An 18,265-nucleotide genomic window follows, 5' to 3' on the forward strand; every position below is an offset into this window, starting at 1 on the left:
CACCCCAACAATGAGCAAATGTGCTGAGAGGTTAGTTTTGTTTAGTGTTGGGGACACCACTTATCAGCTAATTTTGCTCCACCAATCTCAGGCTTAAATAATCTTCTAATTCAGCAACAAATATAATCATACACTCACAGTAAGAAATAATTACTTGTTATTTGTCTTTTTTCCTTATACTCTATGCCAATTCCATTCCTATCTAGTCACATATTTTGAGATCCTCAGATATGTATAATATATCCTACTTCCAAGAATGATCATGATTCCATGTCAAAAAAAAAGAAATTAACATCCTATTTTCAGAGCCTTGTGAAATCTTTTCATGTAAGTAATTATTCATCAATTTTAGGATTTCTCAATGGATTTTGTTAGTGAACTAATTTTAAATGGACATAATAGTCTTCAGTACTGATTAGTCTGTGCCTTATTTTAAGTGTTTTGTAGATCTAAAATTGATTTAACTCCAGACTGTTTTCCTTAGAATACACAGATTTTATTGTACTATTTTTGTACAGGTGAGTTTGAAATATTAAATGTAAGAAATCATTGTGAGCAACTTTATAAAAATTAAAAGTAAAATAAATTATTTCTGTTCACTAGATTTCGCCTTGTTTTGTAGTTAACCACAGCAAGAAATCAAGGACTATGGACAATTTCACGATGAGTGGGTTTCTTCTCATGGGTTTTTCTGACAAGCCTGAGCAAGAAATCTTTTATGCTTGTCTGTTCCTGGTATTATACGTGTTGGCATTAGCTGGCAACATGCTCATCATCACCACCACGTCCCTGGATGACAGTCTCCAGTCCCCCATGTATTTCTTCCTGAAGCATCTCTCCCTTCTGGATCTCTGCTACATTTCCGTGACTGTGCCGAGATTCATTTACAACTCTTTCATGCACAGTGGAAATATTTCCCTCTGGGAATGCATCGTGCAGTGCTTTGCTTTGATTTCCTGTGGTACTGCTGAGGTGTCCATGCTCACGGTGATGTCCTATGACCGTTACGTGGCCATCTGTCTTCCCCTGCACTATGACGTCATCATGAACTTCAGAACCTGTGTCCAGGGGGTCGCTGGCGTCTGGGTCAGTGGGGCCATCTCTGGAGTCATGCACACTGCAGCTACTTTCTCCATCCGCTTCTGTGGCCCCCGCATCGTTCACCAGTTCTTCTGTGACATCCCCCAGCTCCTGAGACTCTCCTGCTCCAATGACTATATCGGCGAGGTGGGTGTCTCTGTCTTCCTGTCTTCGGTGGCATTTCTTTGTTCTGTCTTTATTGGATTCTCCTACGTGCACATATTCTCTTCTGTGCTGAGGATGCCATCTGCGGAGGGCAGAGCCAAGGCCTTTTCCACCTGCCTCCCCCACCTCGCTGTCGTCATATTATTTTTTTCTACTGTTGTTTTTGAATTTTTTAGACCTCATTCGAAATCTCCATCTTCTTTGGACATTTTGCTCACTATGCTTTACACGGTATTTCCCCCAACATTCAATCCAGTGATTTATAGTCTGAGAAATAAAGCTATAAAATTGGCACTAACAAAGATTTTTCAAAGAAGAAAAGAATCATTTACTTCTATTCATTCTCAATCAGGAGACAAGTTCAATATGTATGCGTAAAATTAGCATAAGCTAATTAACACATAAATATTCATTTAACTGATTTTTATGGTTGATGAAATCTTTTTGTGTATGTGCTACTGAAAGAACTAAAACATTCATACTTGGGGCCACTACATAAACTATCCTTCAGTTTTATTCTATAAAAACACTTTGGATACTTTAATTTTTACTTCACAAAATCGGATGTGAAAATAGTGCAACATACATAACATTTTAGACATCAACTTAGTTTTGTGTCCCTGGTAATTTATGTGGTAGTCATGGAAAATAGTGTATATGAGGTTCAAAGCTCACTTTCCTGACTTTTTTACATGTATGATGTCTAAGATAGAGAAAACACTGATTTTTTGCATCATTAGTTATTCAAAGCCCAGTAATTTTCTATCAACTCCCTGAGACTCCAATCTCACATGAAGTCACCTTGAAAAACCTCATATCCCATTTGCTTTGCCTCTCCAGGTGTTTACTTTGGATTACTTTGCATTCACAGGGGACAAATATTTAAAGAAACGTATAATCTGGGAGACCCAAAGAAATGCAGGTTTTTACATTTTATTTATTTACTTTTTATGCATCATGATTTACAGGTGATTTACAGGAGACTAGTCTCAGGCCTACAATATCCCAGCTCCAACTCCACCACCAGTAAAACAATAATGCTGAAGGCTTTTGTTATTTAGAAAATAGTCTGTGCAGGTACAGTATGTAAGCAGAAAAATGTCCAGATGATTTGATATGATATTTCAATTTTATCATATTATTAAATGTCAATATTTTGTTTTCTGAGATATTTCCTCAATGTTGCAGTCTCTCCATAATAAATATTTATTACTTATATTTAGACTTTAAATTTTATTTCCCTTTTCATTTTTTTTGAAGTAAACAGATTTTATTTATTTAGAGGTTTCTGAGGGAAGGAGGAAGGGGTAAGTGGGAGAGAGAATAGTAAGAATAACGCGCTCAAGAGAGAACTCGGCTTCTCCAAGGTGGAGAGAGCTCTACACACATCCTAGCACTGGACACGAAAGCATGAAAGTACACATCTCAAGGGGGGAGATGCGGGCGACACATGTGCTTGGGCACCACATGTGCTCAGCCACGTGGGCACAAGCAGCACATGGGCTCAGGCAGCATATGCGCCTCCCTTTTCATTTTTTATATTTTAATAATCACTGTATCACTGTAATCACTGTAATCCCATCGATCATCGATTTGCTCAAGTGGGCGCTCCATTCATCCTAGCCCTGAGATTTTAGCAGCCTCTTTTTTACTCATTCTTCCCAGCGGTGCCGCATTGGAGGCTCTTTCAGGATAAGGGGAATGAAACCCATCATTGTTACTATATTTGGCATATCGAATATGCCACAGAGAGCTTGCCAGGCTCTGCTGTGTGGGCAGGATGCTCTTGGTACCTTGTTAGGTTCTCTGAGAGGGATTACTAGGCTATAAGAGGTCGCTAATGTGGCTGTGCACTTCCTGAAGCATTGTTTTTATAAGATGCCCACCAGCAGATGCCTCCATCCCTCCACCATTGTTTCAAGATCCCCTTCCCCACGCTTGCTTCCTACACAACTGTTCTCTTGACTTTATCTCAAGGCTGTTTCCATTGGGAATTTGTTGGGGCTGGACTGAGCTATCAGGGCGAGCCCATGTATACTGTACCGTACTACGGACGGGAACATAGGGACCCATGAAAATGGGCGAGATTTCTCGTGTGTCCTGACTGGTTTGGATGAAGGTGAACATTTTCCCCCTTTCAAGCTGCCTTCAGAAAAATAATTTCAGAATACTGAAAAGAGCAGTTTTTCCTTCTCTCACAGAAGCCTGGCTGGTCTTTGACATGCAGATGACGTTAGCTAGGCCTGACCTTTGATATTGTAAATTGTAGATTTCAGGTGCAGGCCCAGCTTTGCCTTTGGGATGTAAATCCAGGTGCCTATAGAAGGTTTCAGTTTCGGTTTTGTATCTTTCCCTTCTGAGTTCTGTATTCTTTTCCGAGGCTATAGGCCTACCCATACAAGGAAACAATGTTTCCATTTTCTCAATGTTCTCCCTGTAACATTTTTTGATGCCTTTGGTGACGTCACTATATTGCTCCCTTTAGAGGTACCATGATCAATAAAAGGAGGTCCACGAGGCCCTCTGCCTTTGCTAAGAGCCAGAGCGAGCCTTAGTCCTCCAATCAATGCATTTCTTCCGGGTTCCTATCTCAGCGCCTCCGATTGCACGAACGTTCACGCAACAGGAATTATCCAGTTCTTGGCTTTGTTTCCTTGACTCTGAAAATGAGTGAGATAATCAGATGTTTAACTTCACTCTGTAAAACTCAATAAACCAGCACAGTAAAGTGGTAAAGCAAAAATCAGTATACAATGGAATGCTGAATTTTCTATGCAAATAACACAATAAAGAGGAATTAAAGGTAAAAATCACATCTAAAATGGCATCAACAAATGAAGCACCTAGTAATCAGCTTAACAAAAAAGGTGAATGACTCATACACTAGATTTTAACAAAGAAAAATTTAAAAAGACACAAGGAAATGGAAAATATTTCTGTGTTCATAAATTAAAAGGATTAACTTTGCACAAATGACTGGTCTACCTGAGGCATTAGAAGGATTTAATGCAAATCCTTTCAGCATTCACACCATGATACCACACTACAACTAAACTAAAAATGTGCCTGTCATAAAGGGAAGAAGGAAACTGGGGACATTGTTGAAAGGAAGTTGACACTTTTTAAAAAGCTTTGTAAATCACAGTGGTTCAGTAAAAAAAATTAAATGTCATTCTTTAATAATACAAGACAAATGGTACTAAATATATATGTAACCACAAACACCCCAATATTCGAAACAATACCAAGAAAAAGATGTCAGCTATTGTTTCCCTGACTATATCACAAATCTATAGTAATCCAAACAGTGCCGTCAATGACCTTGCAGATCAATGGAATGGACTTCTGAGCTCAGACATAAACCCTATGATGGATGGATGAAAACATTAGTGATATAAGCATTAATGTAAAGAGAAAAGTCTCTTCAAAAAATGATGTTGGATACTGGTTAACTATTTATAAAACAAAAAGCGGGGGAATAAAAGAAAGAAGAATCTAGAACCATATCTTACACCAATGTACAAACAGCAATTCAAAATAAATTCAAAATATTAAGCCTAAATAGAAAGTACAAAATATTAATTCAAAATATTAAAATTAATTAATTAATTGTCATTAATATAAAATTGGTTAATATTAATTAATTCAAAATATTAAGCCTAAATAGAAATCACAAGATATCAATCCAAAATATTAAAATTAATTAATTAATTGATATTAATATAAAATTAATTAATATTAATTAATTCAAAATATTAAGCCTAAATAGAAACCACAAAATATTAATCAAAATATTAAAATAAATTAATTAATTGATGTTAATATAAAATTAATTGATTGACATTAATATAAAATTAATTAGTATTAATTAATTCAAAATATTAAGCCTAAATAGAAACCACAATGTTTCTATTCCATGGGGTTGGAGAGGTAGAACAGAAAGTAAGGTAGTTTCCTTCTATGTGGCCAGCTGGAATCCAATCTCTGGCAGAACCAGGAATAAGTGCAGAACCAGGACTAAACCCTGAGCACTGCTTGATGTCCACCAACACACACCCCAATTCCTAAAATGTTTTCTGGTCTGTGAAAGAAACACTGACTAAGATAAAATAGTTCCATATTGCATGGGAGCAAATACTCCCTCACCAGTCATCTGGCAAAAGACAACTATCAAAGATACATATTAAAAAACTCACCAAACTGCACAGCAAAGAAACAAACGCCCCTTCCTAAACTGGGGGAGGAACAGAGCAGACTCTGCCTCAAAGAAGACACAAAATGGACAAAATCCACATGAAAAGGCGTTCATTATCATTGGTTATCAAGGAAATGCAGCTCAATGGACAGTAACTTCTAACCTCATACCAGTGTGCATGACCTACAGGAAAATGACGCAGGGCTGGCCGGGAGGCAATGCGAAGGGAACTCTCGCTCACTGCTGGTTGGAGTGCTCTCACCTTCAGAAATTAATACTCTATTTCCCTGGCACCCAGCAGGTGAGGTGAGGTGGGAGCCGCACGTGTTGAGGATTTTCCTCCATCTTCCCGCGGATTTGATCCTCATCACGGCACGAGTGATGACCCCGTAGGAGACGAAAATTAGTGACAGAGGCACGAGGAGAAACACCACTCCAAGAGCAAAAACTACCACCTCAATGACCTTGGAATAAGCACAAGCCATCTTAATCAACGCTGGCATCTCGCAGAAGAAATTATCCACCTCTTGGTGCCCACATCTTGGCAATTTCAAAGTCAAGGAGCAAATAACTATGGCACTTCCAAGGCCACCCAACCAGGACGTTATGACCATCCTGTGGCAGAGCTGAGGGTGCATTATCACCGTGTAGTGCAGAGGCTGGCACACAGCTGCATAGCGGTCATAGGCCATGACAGCCAAGAGCAGACACTCTGTGGCACCCAGGTCCAGGGCAAAGAAGAGCTGGAGCACACACCCTCTGTACGTGATTGACTTTCTCGGCCCCCACAGATTTACCAGCATCTGGGGGACAATGGTGGTTGTATAGCAGAGGTCCAAAAGCGACAGGTTGGAGAGGAAGAAGTACATGGGCGTGTGGAGGTGGGGGTCCAGCTAAGACACCAGGATGATGGTTGTGTTTCCCACCAGAGTCAGGAGATAGGAGATGACGACCACCACGGAGATGATGCGTTCTACTTGGGGTCTGTCAGAAAAGCCCAGAAGGATGAAGTCTGTCCCATAACTCTCATTGTTTACGTCCATTGTTCTTTAGGAAGCCAGGAGATAATACCATGTTGGCAACAACACTAGCAACAAAATATTGTCAACAAAGTGATATACAATCAAGACAACTCAAAATCTCTAGAGTGGATGGGTGTCTAAAACTCAGTTTGACTGCATGTTTTTTTCCTACAGAAAATCTCTTGAACATTTTCCCTGAGTCAAAAGTTCAAAATCTCTTTCTCTCCCTCATATATATGTGTGTGTTTGTGTCTGTATATACTTTTTGGGTTTCACTCAGTGATGCTCAGGGGTTACTCCTGCCTCTGCACCCAGGTATTACTCTTGGTGGTGCTTGGGGGACCATATGGGCGGCTGGGGATGGAAACTGAGTCGGTCCAATTCCAAGTCTCTTCATATTTAAATCATATATATTAAACCAATTGTACTGAATGCAAATCACTGAAAATATTTACAGATAATGTGTCACCAATGTATTATGGCAAGGCACTAAATATGTAAGGTCAGTTTACTGATTTTAAGGGTAGGATGTATTTTTACTTACTAACTTAAAATTGAACTAATTTCAGAAGTGTTTGGTCACAATATACAGGCAGCAGCAGATTGTGCTAATGCCTCCTCTCCTGGCCACTTAGCAAAATTAGCAAGGCAGGAATTCAACAACAAAGAATTCATTAAGCAACCAATGTGCTGTTTTTCCCATAAAATTTACCAATATATAAGTCAGTTTTCTGGGTCTATTTTTTTTTTTGGCCACACCTGGTGGTGCTCAGGGCTTACTCCTGTCTCTGTGCTCAGGAATCACTCCTGTCAGTCTTGGGTTACCATATGGGGTGCTGGGAATCGAACTTGGGTTGACAGCATGCAAGACAAGTGACTTACTCACTGTATTATCTCTCTGGCCAGGATAATCAATCCATCACCATTACAAATCTAAAATAATAAGATAAAAATTGAAAATTAGGGGCATGGAGCAATAGTCTCACTATATATGGTAATGTATCATATGATTAAATAGGTTCACTAACAACTGAAATAATTTATATATTGATGGTACCATTAATTTGTGGTCATAAACTTCAGACCTAGAATTATTATTATTATTTTTTGCTTTTTGGATCACATCTGGCAACGCACAGGGGTTACTATTGGCTCTGCACTCAGGAATTACCCCTGATGGTGCTCAGGGAACAATATGGGATTCTGGGAATTGAGCCCGGGTCAGTCACGAGCAAGGCAAATGCCCTACCTACTGCTATTGCTCCAGTCCCTAGAATTATATTTTGAGGTTAAGGAACACTGTTTGTCTCAGTCACAGTGAAATGAGTATAGAAAAATTATCTATGGTATATTACTGCCATAAGCATTTGAGTTAGAATGCTACTTTTTTTGAGAATACTGATAAAGAGTTAATATCCAAGATATATAAAGCACTGATAATTTTACAAGGATAAAACCCGTCAAAAAATAGGGGAGGGATAGAAATGAACAGGAGCTTTCTCAGAGAAGATCTACAGATGCCCAAAAGATTATGAAAAAATACTCAACATAACTTTCGAGTGAAATGCCAATCAGAATAGCAATGAGATGATGCCTCACACTGGTGAGACTGGCCAACATCACAAAGAGCAAAATGACCAGTGCTGGTGTGGCTAGGAAGGGACCCTCTTTCGCTACTGGTGGGGAAAAGCCATGATGTTTTAGAAAACAATCTGGAAACTCCTCAAAAAACTAGAAATCGAAGCTTTCGTAGGACCCAGAGAGTCCACTTCTTGGTGTTTACCCAAGGGCCCCATGGTCTGTTCAGGTAAGACGTGTGCAGTCCTATGTCCATTGCAGCACTATTCACAGGTGATGAAATCTGGGAGTGACCCAGCTGTCTGAGCATAGATGAGCAGACAGAGAAACGAGGGTACGTGTACATGATGAAATACTTCTTGGCCGTAAGAAAAGATGAAGTCCTGCACTGGCTGCTATGTGGATGGGTCTGGAAAGTGTCAGGACGACTGAAGTTACTCAGAAGGGGAGGGACAGACCCAGAGTGGACTCTCTCATGTAGGGGCTACAAAGAGAAGTGGTCCATAACAGAGGCCCAAGGCAAAGGAAAAGGAGAAACGGTCCTCAACAGGAATCTTACAGCAAAGCAAGCTGGGCAGAGAGACTAGGCTGGAGGGACGCTGGGACACCGGTGGGGAGAAGTGACGCTAGGGGGGCAGGGATGAAATCCCACCTACCATTATAGTAGACCTCGGTGTCTAAAATAAAAATGAACAATGAAAACAAAATCCTTTGCTGTCAGAACCATGAAGAAGAAACTGTCAGTATCAAGAAGTCAAGAGAGAGATGTAATTATTATTATTGTTATTGTTATTATTATTATTTTGCTTTTTGGGTCACATCCAGTGATACACAGGGGTTACTCCTGGCTCTACACTTAGAAATTACTCTTGGCGCTGTTTGGGGGACATATGGGATGCTGGGAATTGAACCTGGGTTGGCTGTGTGCGAGGCAAACGCCCTACCACTGTGCTATCATTCCAGCCCCTTATTACTATTATTATTATTATTATTATTTGCTTTTTGGGTCACACCCAGTGATGCACAGGGGCTCATGCACTCAGGAATTACTCCTGGCGGTTTTCAGGGGACCATATGGGATGCTCGGAATTGAACCCAGGTCAGCTGCATGCAAGGCAAATGCCCTACCCCCAATGCTATTGCTCCAGCCACAGACATGTAATTTTTATAAGACACAATGTACTAATAAAAAATTAAAAAAATAAAAAAAGACACAACATAAATTTAGTTTCCCAAAGGAGTGAGCATTCTGTTTCTTTGGGGTGGGATATGAGTTAGATCAAGTGTTACGGTCAGAGAATCTGAACTCAACGTGGTTGGGATAAAACTTATGTTGCCAGCTGGAAGCAAAGTGTTCTGGGTAACCAGTCATGGAAACTCTTTGTGTTTCAGGCCCTTTGTATGTTAAACAAAGATAAGACTTCCTCAGACGCAGGGGTAAGACCCATCTTGTGAAAATACTTGAGCTATATGGGTCACATTGAATTGTAAAAATTAAAAACGATTAACCTACTCAACCTCTCCCCCCCCCTATTTTTCCTTTACTCCTCCATCATTCGCTCGGTGAGTTAGTCAAGATGGTCTGGAGCTGATCAGGATGCTGACACAGTTTGTATAACTTGGAAACACACAGAAATGCCCATGAGCAAAGTGTACACGCTGAGTCGACAAACTCTAGAGGCAAAAGCACACATCAGCTTCCAACACGTGTGGTCTCTGGTTGCGTTTGTCTTGACCACTCAAGGTGCAGATAGACTTGGGAATCCCAAAGGGCGCGGCCTTTCACAGACTCAATGAAACTCAGTAGTCAGGATTCGAGCCTGCCCTGTGATCACACCCGGCCTGTTCCATCACCTTGGTAACAGAGATGGGGCCAGCCCCTTCTTTCCCATGGTCAACGCCTCTTTCTTCCTTCTATGTGATGAGCTTAAGATTCTTGTTTGTAACCCAACACAGGCTCTATTTGTTTTTTTTAGTAGGAAAAAGCTGTGATCTGAGTGGCTTAAGGTGACCATGCCTGACCAGAGACCCAGGTGGAAACAACATCGGCACCACCCAGGAAAGTTCCCCTTAGTTCCTTGTCCACAGTGCCCAGATCCTGGTGCTTATCGGGACTGATGCTTTGTAGTTTAATAGTTGAATTACCTGAGTGCGTTTCTCTCAACAGTATAGTTTAGCTCACATTTCCCCTATGTATTTTTTTTTTCTTTTTTGTCACACCTGGTGATGCACAGGGGTTACTCCTGGCTCTGCACTCAGGAATTACTCCCGGCAGTGCTTGAGGGACCATATGGGATGCTGGGAATCGAACCTGGGTTGGCCGCTTGCAAGGCAAACGCCCTACCCGCTGTGCTATCGCTCCAGCCCCCCCATGCCTTTAAAATCTCTTAACATTATCATCTTTTATTAAAATATATGCTTAAATTGCTGACTCTTCCCTGAACAAATGACTAAACGATCCTAACGCTGTTCAACCCTCAACTACAGACTTTCTAGTTTCTCTTCAAATAACACCTCAGGATTTTCAAATATCTCATATTGGCAAGTTCAAGAGAAAACACAGCAGTCAAATGAACTCTATTACACTCTGAAAAGAATGGAGAAAGTCTGTGATCTATTGACTGCTCTGTGTGTTTGTGTGTGTGTGTGTGTGTGTGTGTGTGTGTGTGTCTGTTGTTTTATGGCCTGAGCCAGCAGTGCTCAGGGTTCACTGCTGGCTCTGTGCTCAGGAATCATTCCTGGTGATGCTCAGGTGACCATATGTGGTGCCAGGTATTGACCCTGGGTCTACTTGTGTGCAAGGAAAGCGATTTAACCCCTGTACTGTCTCTCTGGCCCTCTAATCACATCTTGCAAACTATATGTGACAAACTGTACTTAGTAAAAACATACTGACTTATTTAAATTTTGGGTCATAAACTTTGTCCCCCAGGATCCACTGGAAGTATCTTCTAGCCAGGAGAAATCCTTTATGTGGTTTGATATTATAAACCCAAATAGAGATCTTTTCTCTTTAGCTTTTAGACATTTTCCATATATTTTTTTTTTTTTGCTTTTGGGTCACACCCGGCAATGCTCAGGGGTCACTCCTGGCGATGCACTCAGGAATTACTCCTGGCGGTGCTCAGGGGACCATATGGGATGCTGGGAATCGAACCTGGGTCAGCTGTGTGCAAGGCAAATGCCCTACCCGCTGTGCTATTGCTCCAGCCCCTTCATATTGTTTTTAAGTCTTGTGTCTCAAGATTTAGATTACATATTTTTTTAGTATATGTGAATATGATACTAAAATCAGGTGAGATGAGAAATAAGTTGTATTGCTACCTTAAAAAAAACTCCTTTTTAATTTCTTTTTTCTTTAAAAAAATTTTTGTTGTTGTTTTTGAGCCACACCCAGAGATACTCAGGGGTTACTCTTGGCCCTGCATCGGGAATTACTCCTGGTGGTGCCCGGGAAAACCATATGGGAGAGCCCAGGTGGGGCCTGTGCAATGTACTATAGCTCTGGCCCTTAAAACATTTTTTAAAATTTTTCATTGTTGGATTCCAGTTTCTAATAATGTAGTAATGTTACATTTTCTTCAGTAAAATTAGGACAATGAACTACACTAACTCAATGTTATTTGAATGGACACAATAATACGGAGAGAAAAGTTAGAATTATAAAAAGTTATAGGTGTCTAAATAAAGTTAGAGAACACCAGTGGGGACAGGGAGATAGAATAGTGGTAGGTCACTTGCCTTCCACCAGCTCCCTGCCCGGCACCAATTTCTGAACAACGTGGGTGTGACCGCCCTCAAATCATTTCTTACTCAAATTTTTTTTTATTAGTTTATTTTTAATTAGAGAGTCATCGTGAAGGTACAGTTACAGATCCATACATCTTTGTGCTCATGTTTCCCCCATACAAAGTTCGATAACCCATCCCTTCACCAGTGCCCATTCTCCACCACCAGTAAACCCAATATCCCTCCCCCACTCCCCAGTCCTGTCTGGATGCTCAGGATTTACTCCTGACTCTTCACTCAGGAATTACTCCTGGCGGTGCTCAGGGGACCATATGAGATGCTGGGGATCGAACCCCCATTGGCCGCGTGCAAGGCAAATGCCCTACCTGCTATACTACTGCTCCGGCCCTCCCCCAATAATTTCTTAATTTCATGATTTTCAAGAGGTATATTGAAGTAGCATGCAGAGGTAAAACAGAAAAGAACTAACCCCCTGCCTTGGCAATGAGAAATAAGGACAAATGCTTGTCCTCTGAGAAGACCAGGTAGAGAGGGAGGCGGAAGGGAGGAAGTTCGGGGCAGAGCAGAGGGGCCTTAAGGACAGAGATAGAGCATCTGGGACACTTGGGTGGTGGTGACAGAGCAGTGACCTTATACAACGAAACCATGAAAGACAACAGTATTATAACCATGTTATCTAATCTAGAACAGAAGATAAAAGTCAAGCAAACAAAACCCCAGACCACTGTGAGTGCAGGAGAGCCCGTCTTGCTCACTCCTCCCATTCCGTAATACACTTCTCCCATTCCTCAGTTTCCCTAGCTGTCAAAGAGTTCTTCTAACAGCACAACCACCTTATGGGAGGGATGTTGAAATAACGTTAAGTGTAAATTCCTACTTGAGTAGCTACTTGGCTCATATTGGACACCCAGAACTGCAATAGCCACCAACTCCTCTTATTGAATCAACTCAGTCCCCGATCCTGAAAACAGCAGAAAACTGGCATTTATTTACATCTCACCTAACTTTCCTCTTTTTGCTTTCAGGTTAGAATAAAACCTATGCTTTTGGAGAACATTTGCTAGTAAAGAATTGTATATTTATAGGGATAGCAGAGAATACTTAGCTCAAGGAAAGAACATGAGGTTCTGTTTGTGTTCTCTTCAGGAAAGACCTCGAGGCTGTCACGCCCTCATGCTGTGTAAACGGAATGCTCTTCCAGGGAGATGATCCTAAACATCACTGATAACACAGACAAAGTCTCATTTAACTGCTTACTGCGCCCCAGAAATCCTGGGCTAGCCACCGAGTTTCTCCTACTCCCACCAAATCACACTCACTTTTAACTGCCAGTTGATGGGAGATTTCATACAAGTAATCAGAGATATAATCACAATTAAAAAGACAGTCTAATTTCATGAAGTATTTGCAAGGTGATGTTGCAGGAAATTTTGGTGGTGATTTTGACTGAGATGCATCAACTCAAAGAAATTTGTTCTTATTACAAAGAGGGGGGGAAAGCAACATTGGTGGGGAAATAGGGGGAAGGAATACTCATCCACTCATCCACTGATGTTGGAATATGTCTGGGTCCATCACTATGGAAAGCAGGATAGAGATAGCTCAAAAATTTAAGAATTGAGCTTTCACATGATCCAGCCACTTTAATTCTTGGCATCTACCCTTAATATCCAAAAAAAAAACACTACTTCAAAAGACATTGCAGGGGCCAGAATGATAGTCCAGCAAGTAACACACTTGACTTGCATGCAGCCCACCCGGGTTTGATTCCTGGCATTCTATTTGGTCCCCCAAGCACTGACAGCAGTAATTACTGAGAACAGAGCCAGGACTAAACGCTGAGCACAGATGTTTAGTTAAGTGTGTTTTGGTGGAGTATCACAGGACAGGTGTGACCCAAAAACAAAAATATATACTTACACTCTTGTGCTCATTGCAGTGCTATTCACAATAGCCATGTTACAAAAAAACCCAGGAATCCAAGAATAGGGAGTATGTAAACAAATAGTGGCATATAGGAAACACATTGGAATACTACTCAGCTATAAAAAAAATGCCTGTAAAGTTTAATACGTATTTATTCTTCCAAGAATATGCCCAGAAGATATATTTGTGTGTGTTCTCAAAAGATATATAATGCAGTGTTCCTCATGATTTAGTCTTTCATGAAAACAAAAGGCTACAATTTTCAAAAATGACCATCAATAGTGAAGATTAAAGGATTGTACCACATTCGCATGGTGGAATCTTGTATTACGGTGGAAGAGAAACAACCTCAGCTTCGAAATCTGTTGGATCATTTGAATAACTATGAAGAAAGTGACAAAAAAAATTCAAAATACATGTAAAACATAACACCCTTATGGAAGCTAAAAAATAACTGCAGGGGCTGGAGCAATAGCACAGCAGGTAGGGCGTTTGCCTTGCACGAGGCCAACCCGGGTTCAAATCCCAGCATCCCATATGGTCCCTCGAGCACCGCCAGGACTAATTCCTGAGTGTATGAGCCAGGAGTGACCCCTGTGCATCACCGGGTGTGACCCAAAAACCAAAAAATAAATAAATAAATAAATAAATAAATAAATAAATAATAACTGCATACTACTTAGTATTCAAATATACATGTGAATACATTCATATATAAGTTATAACCTAAAATATATTTGTGATGGGCTTAGGATTCTTGATTTCCTTGGGCCAGGCTGGAAGGACAGTGTATGGGGGCAGTAATCTAAGTTTGCAGTTCTTCACTGAGTAGCCAGCTCAAAGGCATCAAGGGCATTAAATTTAATTTCTTGGAAATGTAACAATCATGATACGTCTCATGAATAACTATAAATTAGAATTAATGGTTCCATGGTTCTGGACAAATACTATCATTCCTCTGCACAGAAAACCTAGGTAATTGTCAATTTTTACAAGTTCTCATATAATCTTTGATAAATGTGTTTCATTATCCTTATTTATTTATTCAGAAAAGACTTTATTTAAGAGAAGGTGAAAAAAGTAGGAAGCTCCAGATTATTGGGGTGTATGTGTGTGTGGGGGGTGGGGCGGGTGAAAGAAATCTTCTAAAAAGGATCGCTATTTATTCATTTATTCATTTAGAAAAGCATGTGAGGGGTAGGAAAGATAGTACAGAGGATAAGGTATGTGCCTTCCTGGCAGTTTGATCCCTGGCATCTCATATGGTCCCCTGAGGCTGCCAGGAGTAATTTCTCAGTGCAGTGCCCTAAGTAATCCTGGAGAGTCTCTGGCGGTGATCCCCAAACAAAAACCAAACCAAAACAAAAGCACATGAGTATCAGTACCTCATCTGACACAACTTGGACCTGGTCCTGGAGAGTGTGATGTCAGCACATCGATGAGAGACTAATATCTGTATTTAATTACCAAATTTTATACTGACATGTTTATCTACCTGGGTCTCTCATTAGCCTTGGTTTTTTTATATGGGGTATATTTTGGTTTGTATTTAGATCTTCGCAGAGTCTCTTGCCCCAGTGCCTGACTGTCTTTACTAGGGCCCCTTGGAGGGGGCGGGTTGAGTTTCCTTCCCCACCCCAAGCAGAGCCCCAGCAGCGGAAGTCCTTCAGAACCCAACTACAGCCGTGCTCAAGGCCACTCTTCACACGCTCGGACGAGCCTCACACATGAGGGAAATGGCAGAGGAATCCAGTTATGTGGAACCTGGGACTGAGATCGCCAAGCCTGCTCAGATTGGGATTGGGCATCCTCCACCCAGATTCCCCATTTTCCAGTAGCTTGGCAGTCACACCCTGCTACAAGTTACAAACTGTCCCAGTGCCATGTAATCCCCAAAACAGCCAAGATCCATAAACTATAAAACCAAGCTCACTATATGATTTCTCTTATATAGACATCTTATAGACATCTTATAGCCTAGTTCTCCCTCTCAGAGAACTTGGCAAGCTACTGAAAGTTTCCTGCCTGCATGGGAGAGCCTAGCAAACTTCCTGTGGCGTATTCATATGCCAAAAACAGTGACAATGATGGGTCTCATTCACCTGACCCTGAATAGCCTCTAATGCGGCACCGTTGGGAAGGATGAGTAAAGAGAGGCTGCTAAAATCTCAGGGCTAGGACGAATGGAGATGTTATTGGTCCCACTCAAGCAAATTGATGACCAACAGGATGACAGTGATAAAGTGATTTAGATCTTTGTTTATCCACCTATTTCTCTTTATTTATATGATTTCTTTCATATTTATAAATTCAGCAGGTAGTTCAACTCTTGGTACATAGAAAACATCCAAGAGATGCTTTTGAAGGTCCTGAGAGATGGTGCAGCAGGCTATTCCTTTGCAAGCAGAAAATCTGTGTGTGGCCTCTGGGAGCAGCCTCCAGGGCACAGCTGGGAGTATCCCCTGAGCACCAGTGGGTCTGGCCGAAAGGAAAACAAAACAGAAAAAAGCCAAAAAATAAAAAAGGAGAAGGAGAAGGAGGAAGAGGAGGAGGAGGGGAGAAAGAGGAGGAGAATAAGAATAACAAGATGAAGGAGGAGAAGGAGAGGAGAAATAGGTAGAGGAGGAGGAGATGGAGGTGGAAGAGGGGGAGCAAGAGTAGAAGATAGAGAAGGAGGAGAAGGAGAAGGAGAAGGAGGTATAAGAGCAGGAAGAAGAGGAGGAGAAGGACAAAAAGAGGAGAAGGAGAGGGAGAAGGAGAAGAAGAAGAAGAAGAAAAGGAAGGAGAAGAAGAAGGAAGGAGAAGAAGAAGAAGAAGGAAGGAGGAGGAGAAGGGGAAGAAGGAGTAGGAGGAGAAGTGGAAGGAGAAAGGAGAAGGAGGAGGAGGAGGAGAAGAAGAAGAACAAGAAGAAGGAGGAGTAGGAGGAGTAGGAGGAGGAGGAAGGAGGAGGAGGAGGAAGAAGAGGAGGAGGAGGAGGTGAAGAAGAAGAAGAAAACAAAGAAAAAGGAGGAGGAGAAGAATGTTCTTTGTATAAACAAAACACCATCTTCTGTAGGTCAACGATATTTCCTGGTTTCTCTACACTCTGAATTTTTAAATATATAACTCAAAGAACTGCTGAGCATTTCTTTGCAAACAGCAGCCTTTTCACTGCACTCGACGTCTTTGTTTCTTAGAGTGTAGATCAGAGGGTTGAGGCTGGGGGTGATGATGGAGTAGAAGAGAGTCACGAACTTCTCTTGGGATTTACTGTTATTCTGTGGTTTCATGTACATAGAAATGGCTGTTCCATAGAAGAGAGTCACCACGGTGAGGTGGGAGCCGCAGGTATTGAGGATTTTTCTCCATCTTCCTGCGGACTTGATCCTCATCACAGCACGAGTGATGATGCCGTAAGATATGAGAATCAGTGACAATGGCACAAGGAGATATATCACTCCAAGAGAAAAGACCACAGTCTCAACCACTTTTGAAGAAGCACAAGCCATCTTGATCAATGATGGCATCTCACAGAAAAAATTATCCACTTCTCGGTGCCCACATCTTGGCAACATCAGAGTCAAAGTGGAAACAACTATGGCACAGCCAAGAGTAATTAACCAGGCAGCCAGTACCATCCTGTGGCAGAGCTGAGGGTGCATTATCACCGTGTAGTGCAGAGGCTGGCACACAGCTGCATAGCGGTCATAGGCCATGACAGCCAAGAGCAGACACTCTGTGGCGCCCAGGTCCAGGGCAAAGAAGAGCTGGAGCACACACCCTCCGTATGTGATCGACTTTTTTTGACCCCACAGATTTACCAGCATCTGGGGGACAATGGTAGTTGTACAGCAGAGATCCAAAAGCGACAGGTTGGAGAGGAAGAAGTACATGGGCGTGTGGAGCTGGGGGTCCAGGTAAGACACCAGGATGATGGTCGAGTTTCCCACCAGAGTCACGAGATAGGAGAGGAAGACCACCGCGGAGAGGATGCGTTCTACTTGGGGTCTGTCAGAAAACCCCAGAAGGATGAAGTCTGTCCCGTAACTCCCATTGTTTAGGTCCATTGTTCTTTAGGAAGCGAGGAGATAATACCATGTTAGCAACAAAAGTAACAGCAAAATATGTCAACTTCGGTTATACAAAAATCTCTCTAGACTCTTATAGATACCCAAGACTCACTAATTTTATTATTTTCTCATATGAAACAAGACTTTGAGCATGTATCCTGAGTTCAGAGCCCCAGCCTCTCCATATTTAAGTCATGTATGATTGTAAACCACTGAAAAGGCTCAATATACTATATTATCCATGATCTATGTATTATGATGATACACTATATCTAGAAATATCTATATCTGTCGAATCATTTTAAGAACGAGATATATTCTAAATTACTCAGCTAAAATGTATCTAATTTAAGAGGTGTTAGGTTACAATGTATGGATAGCAACATTTTTGTTGGCATCTACTACCTGACTAACAAAATTAGCAAGGCTAATTCAATAAAAAGAGTTAACAAAAAGAATTCATTCACTAATCAGTGCATTGTATTCTCCATGGAATGCAC

The 18,265-nt window shown here is 41.3% G+C and overlaps 2 protein-coding genes and 1 pseudogene across 2 annotated transcripts; 1 reads left to right on the plus strand and 2 right to left on the minus strand.

Annotated features, from left to right (window-relative positions):
* Window positions 1-6,483, minus strand: part of LOC129402280 (olfactory receptor 2G3-like) — a 45,636-nt pseudogene extending 39,153 nt beyond the window's left edge.
* Window positions 649-1,623, plus strand: LOC129401961 (olfactory receptor 14J1-like). Its single transcript, XM_055125515.1, has one exon. The coding sequence runs from the start codon at window positions 649-651 to the stop codon at window positions 1,621-1,623; it is 975 nt and encodes a 324-aa protein (XP_054981490.1).
* A 10,289-nt stretch (window positions 6,484-16,772) lies between the features above and the next one.
* On the minus strand, window positions 16,773-17,762 carry LOC129402281 (olfactory receptor 2W1-like). Its single transcript, XM_055128222.1, has one exon. The coding sequence runs from the start codon at window positions 17,760-17,762 to the stop codon at window positions 16,773-16,775; it is 990 nt and encodes a 329-aa protein (XP_054984197.1).
* Between the last annotated feature and the right edge of the window lie 503 nt (window positions 17,763-18,265).

The sequence above is a fragment of the Sorex araneus genome, chromosome 2, assembly GCF_027595985.1.
Source record: "Sorex araneus isolate mSorAra2 chromosome 2, mSorAra2.pri, whole genome shotgun sequence".
Classification (NCBI taxonomy): domain Eukaryota; kingdom Metazoa; phylum Chordata; class Mammalia; order Eulipotyphla; family Soricidae; genus Sorex; species Sorex araneus.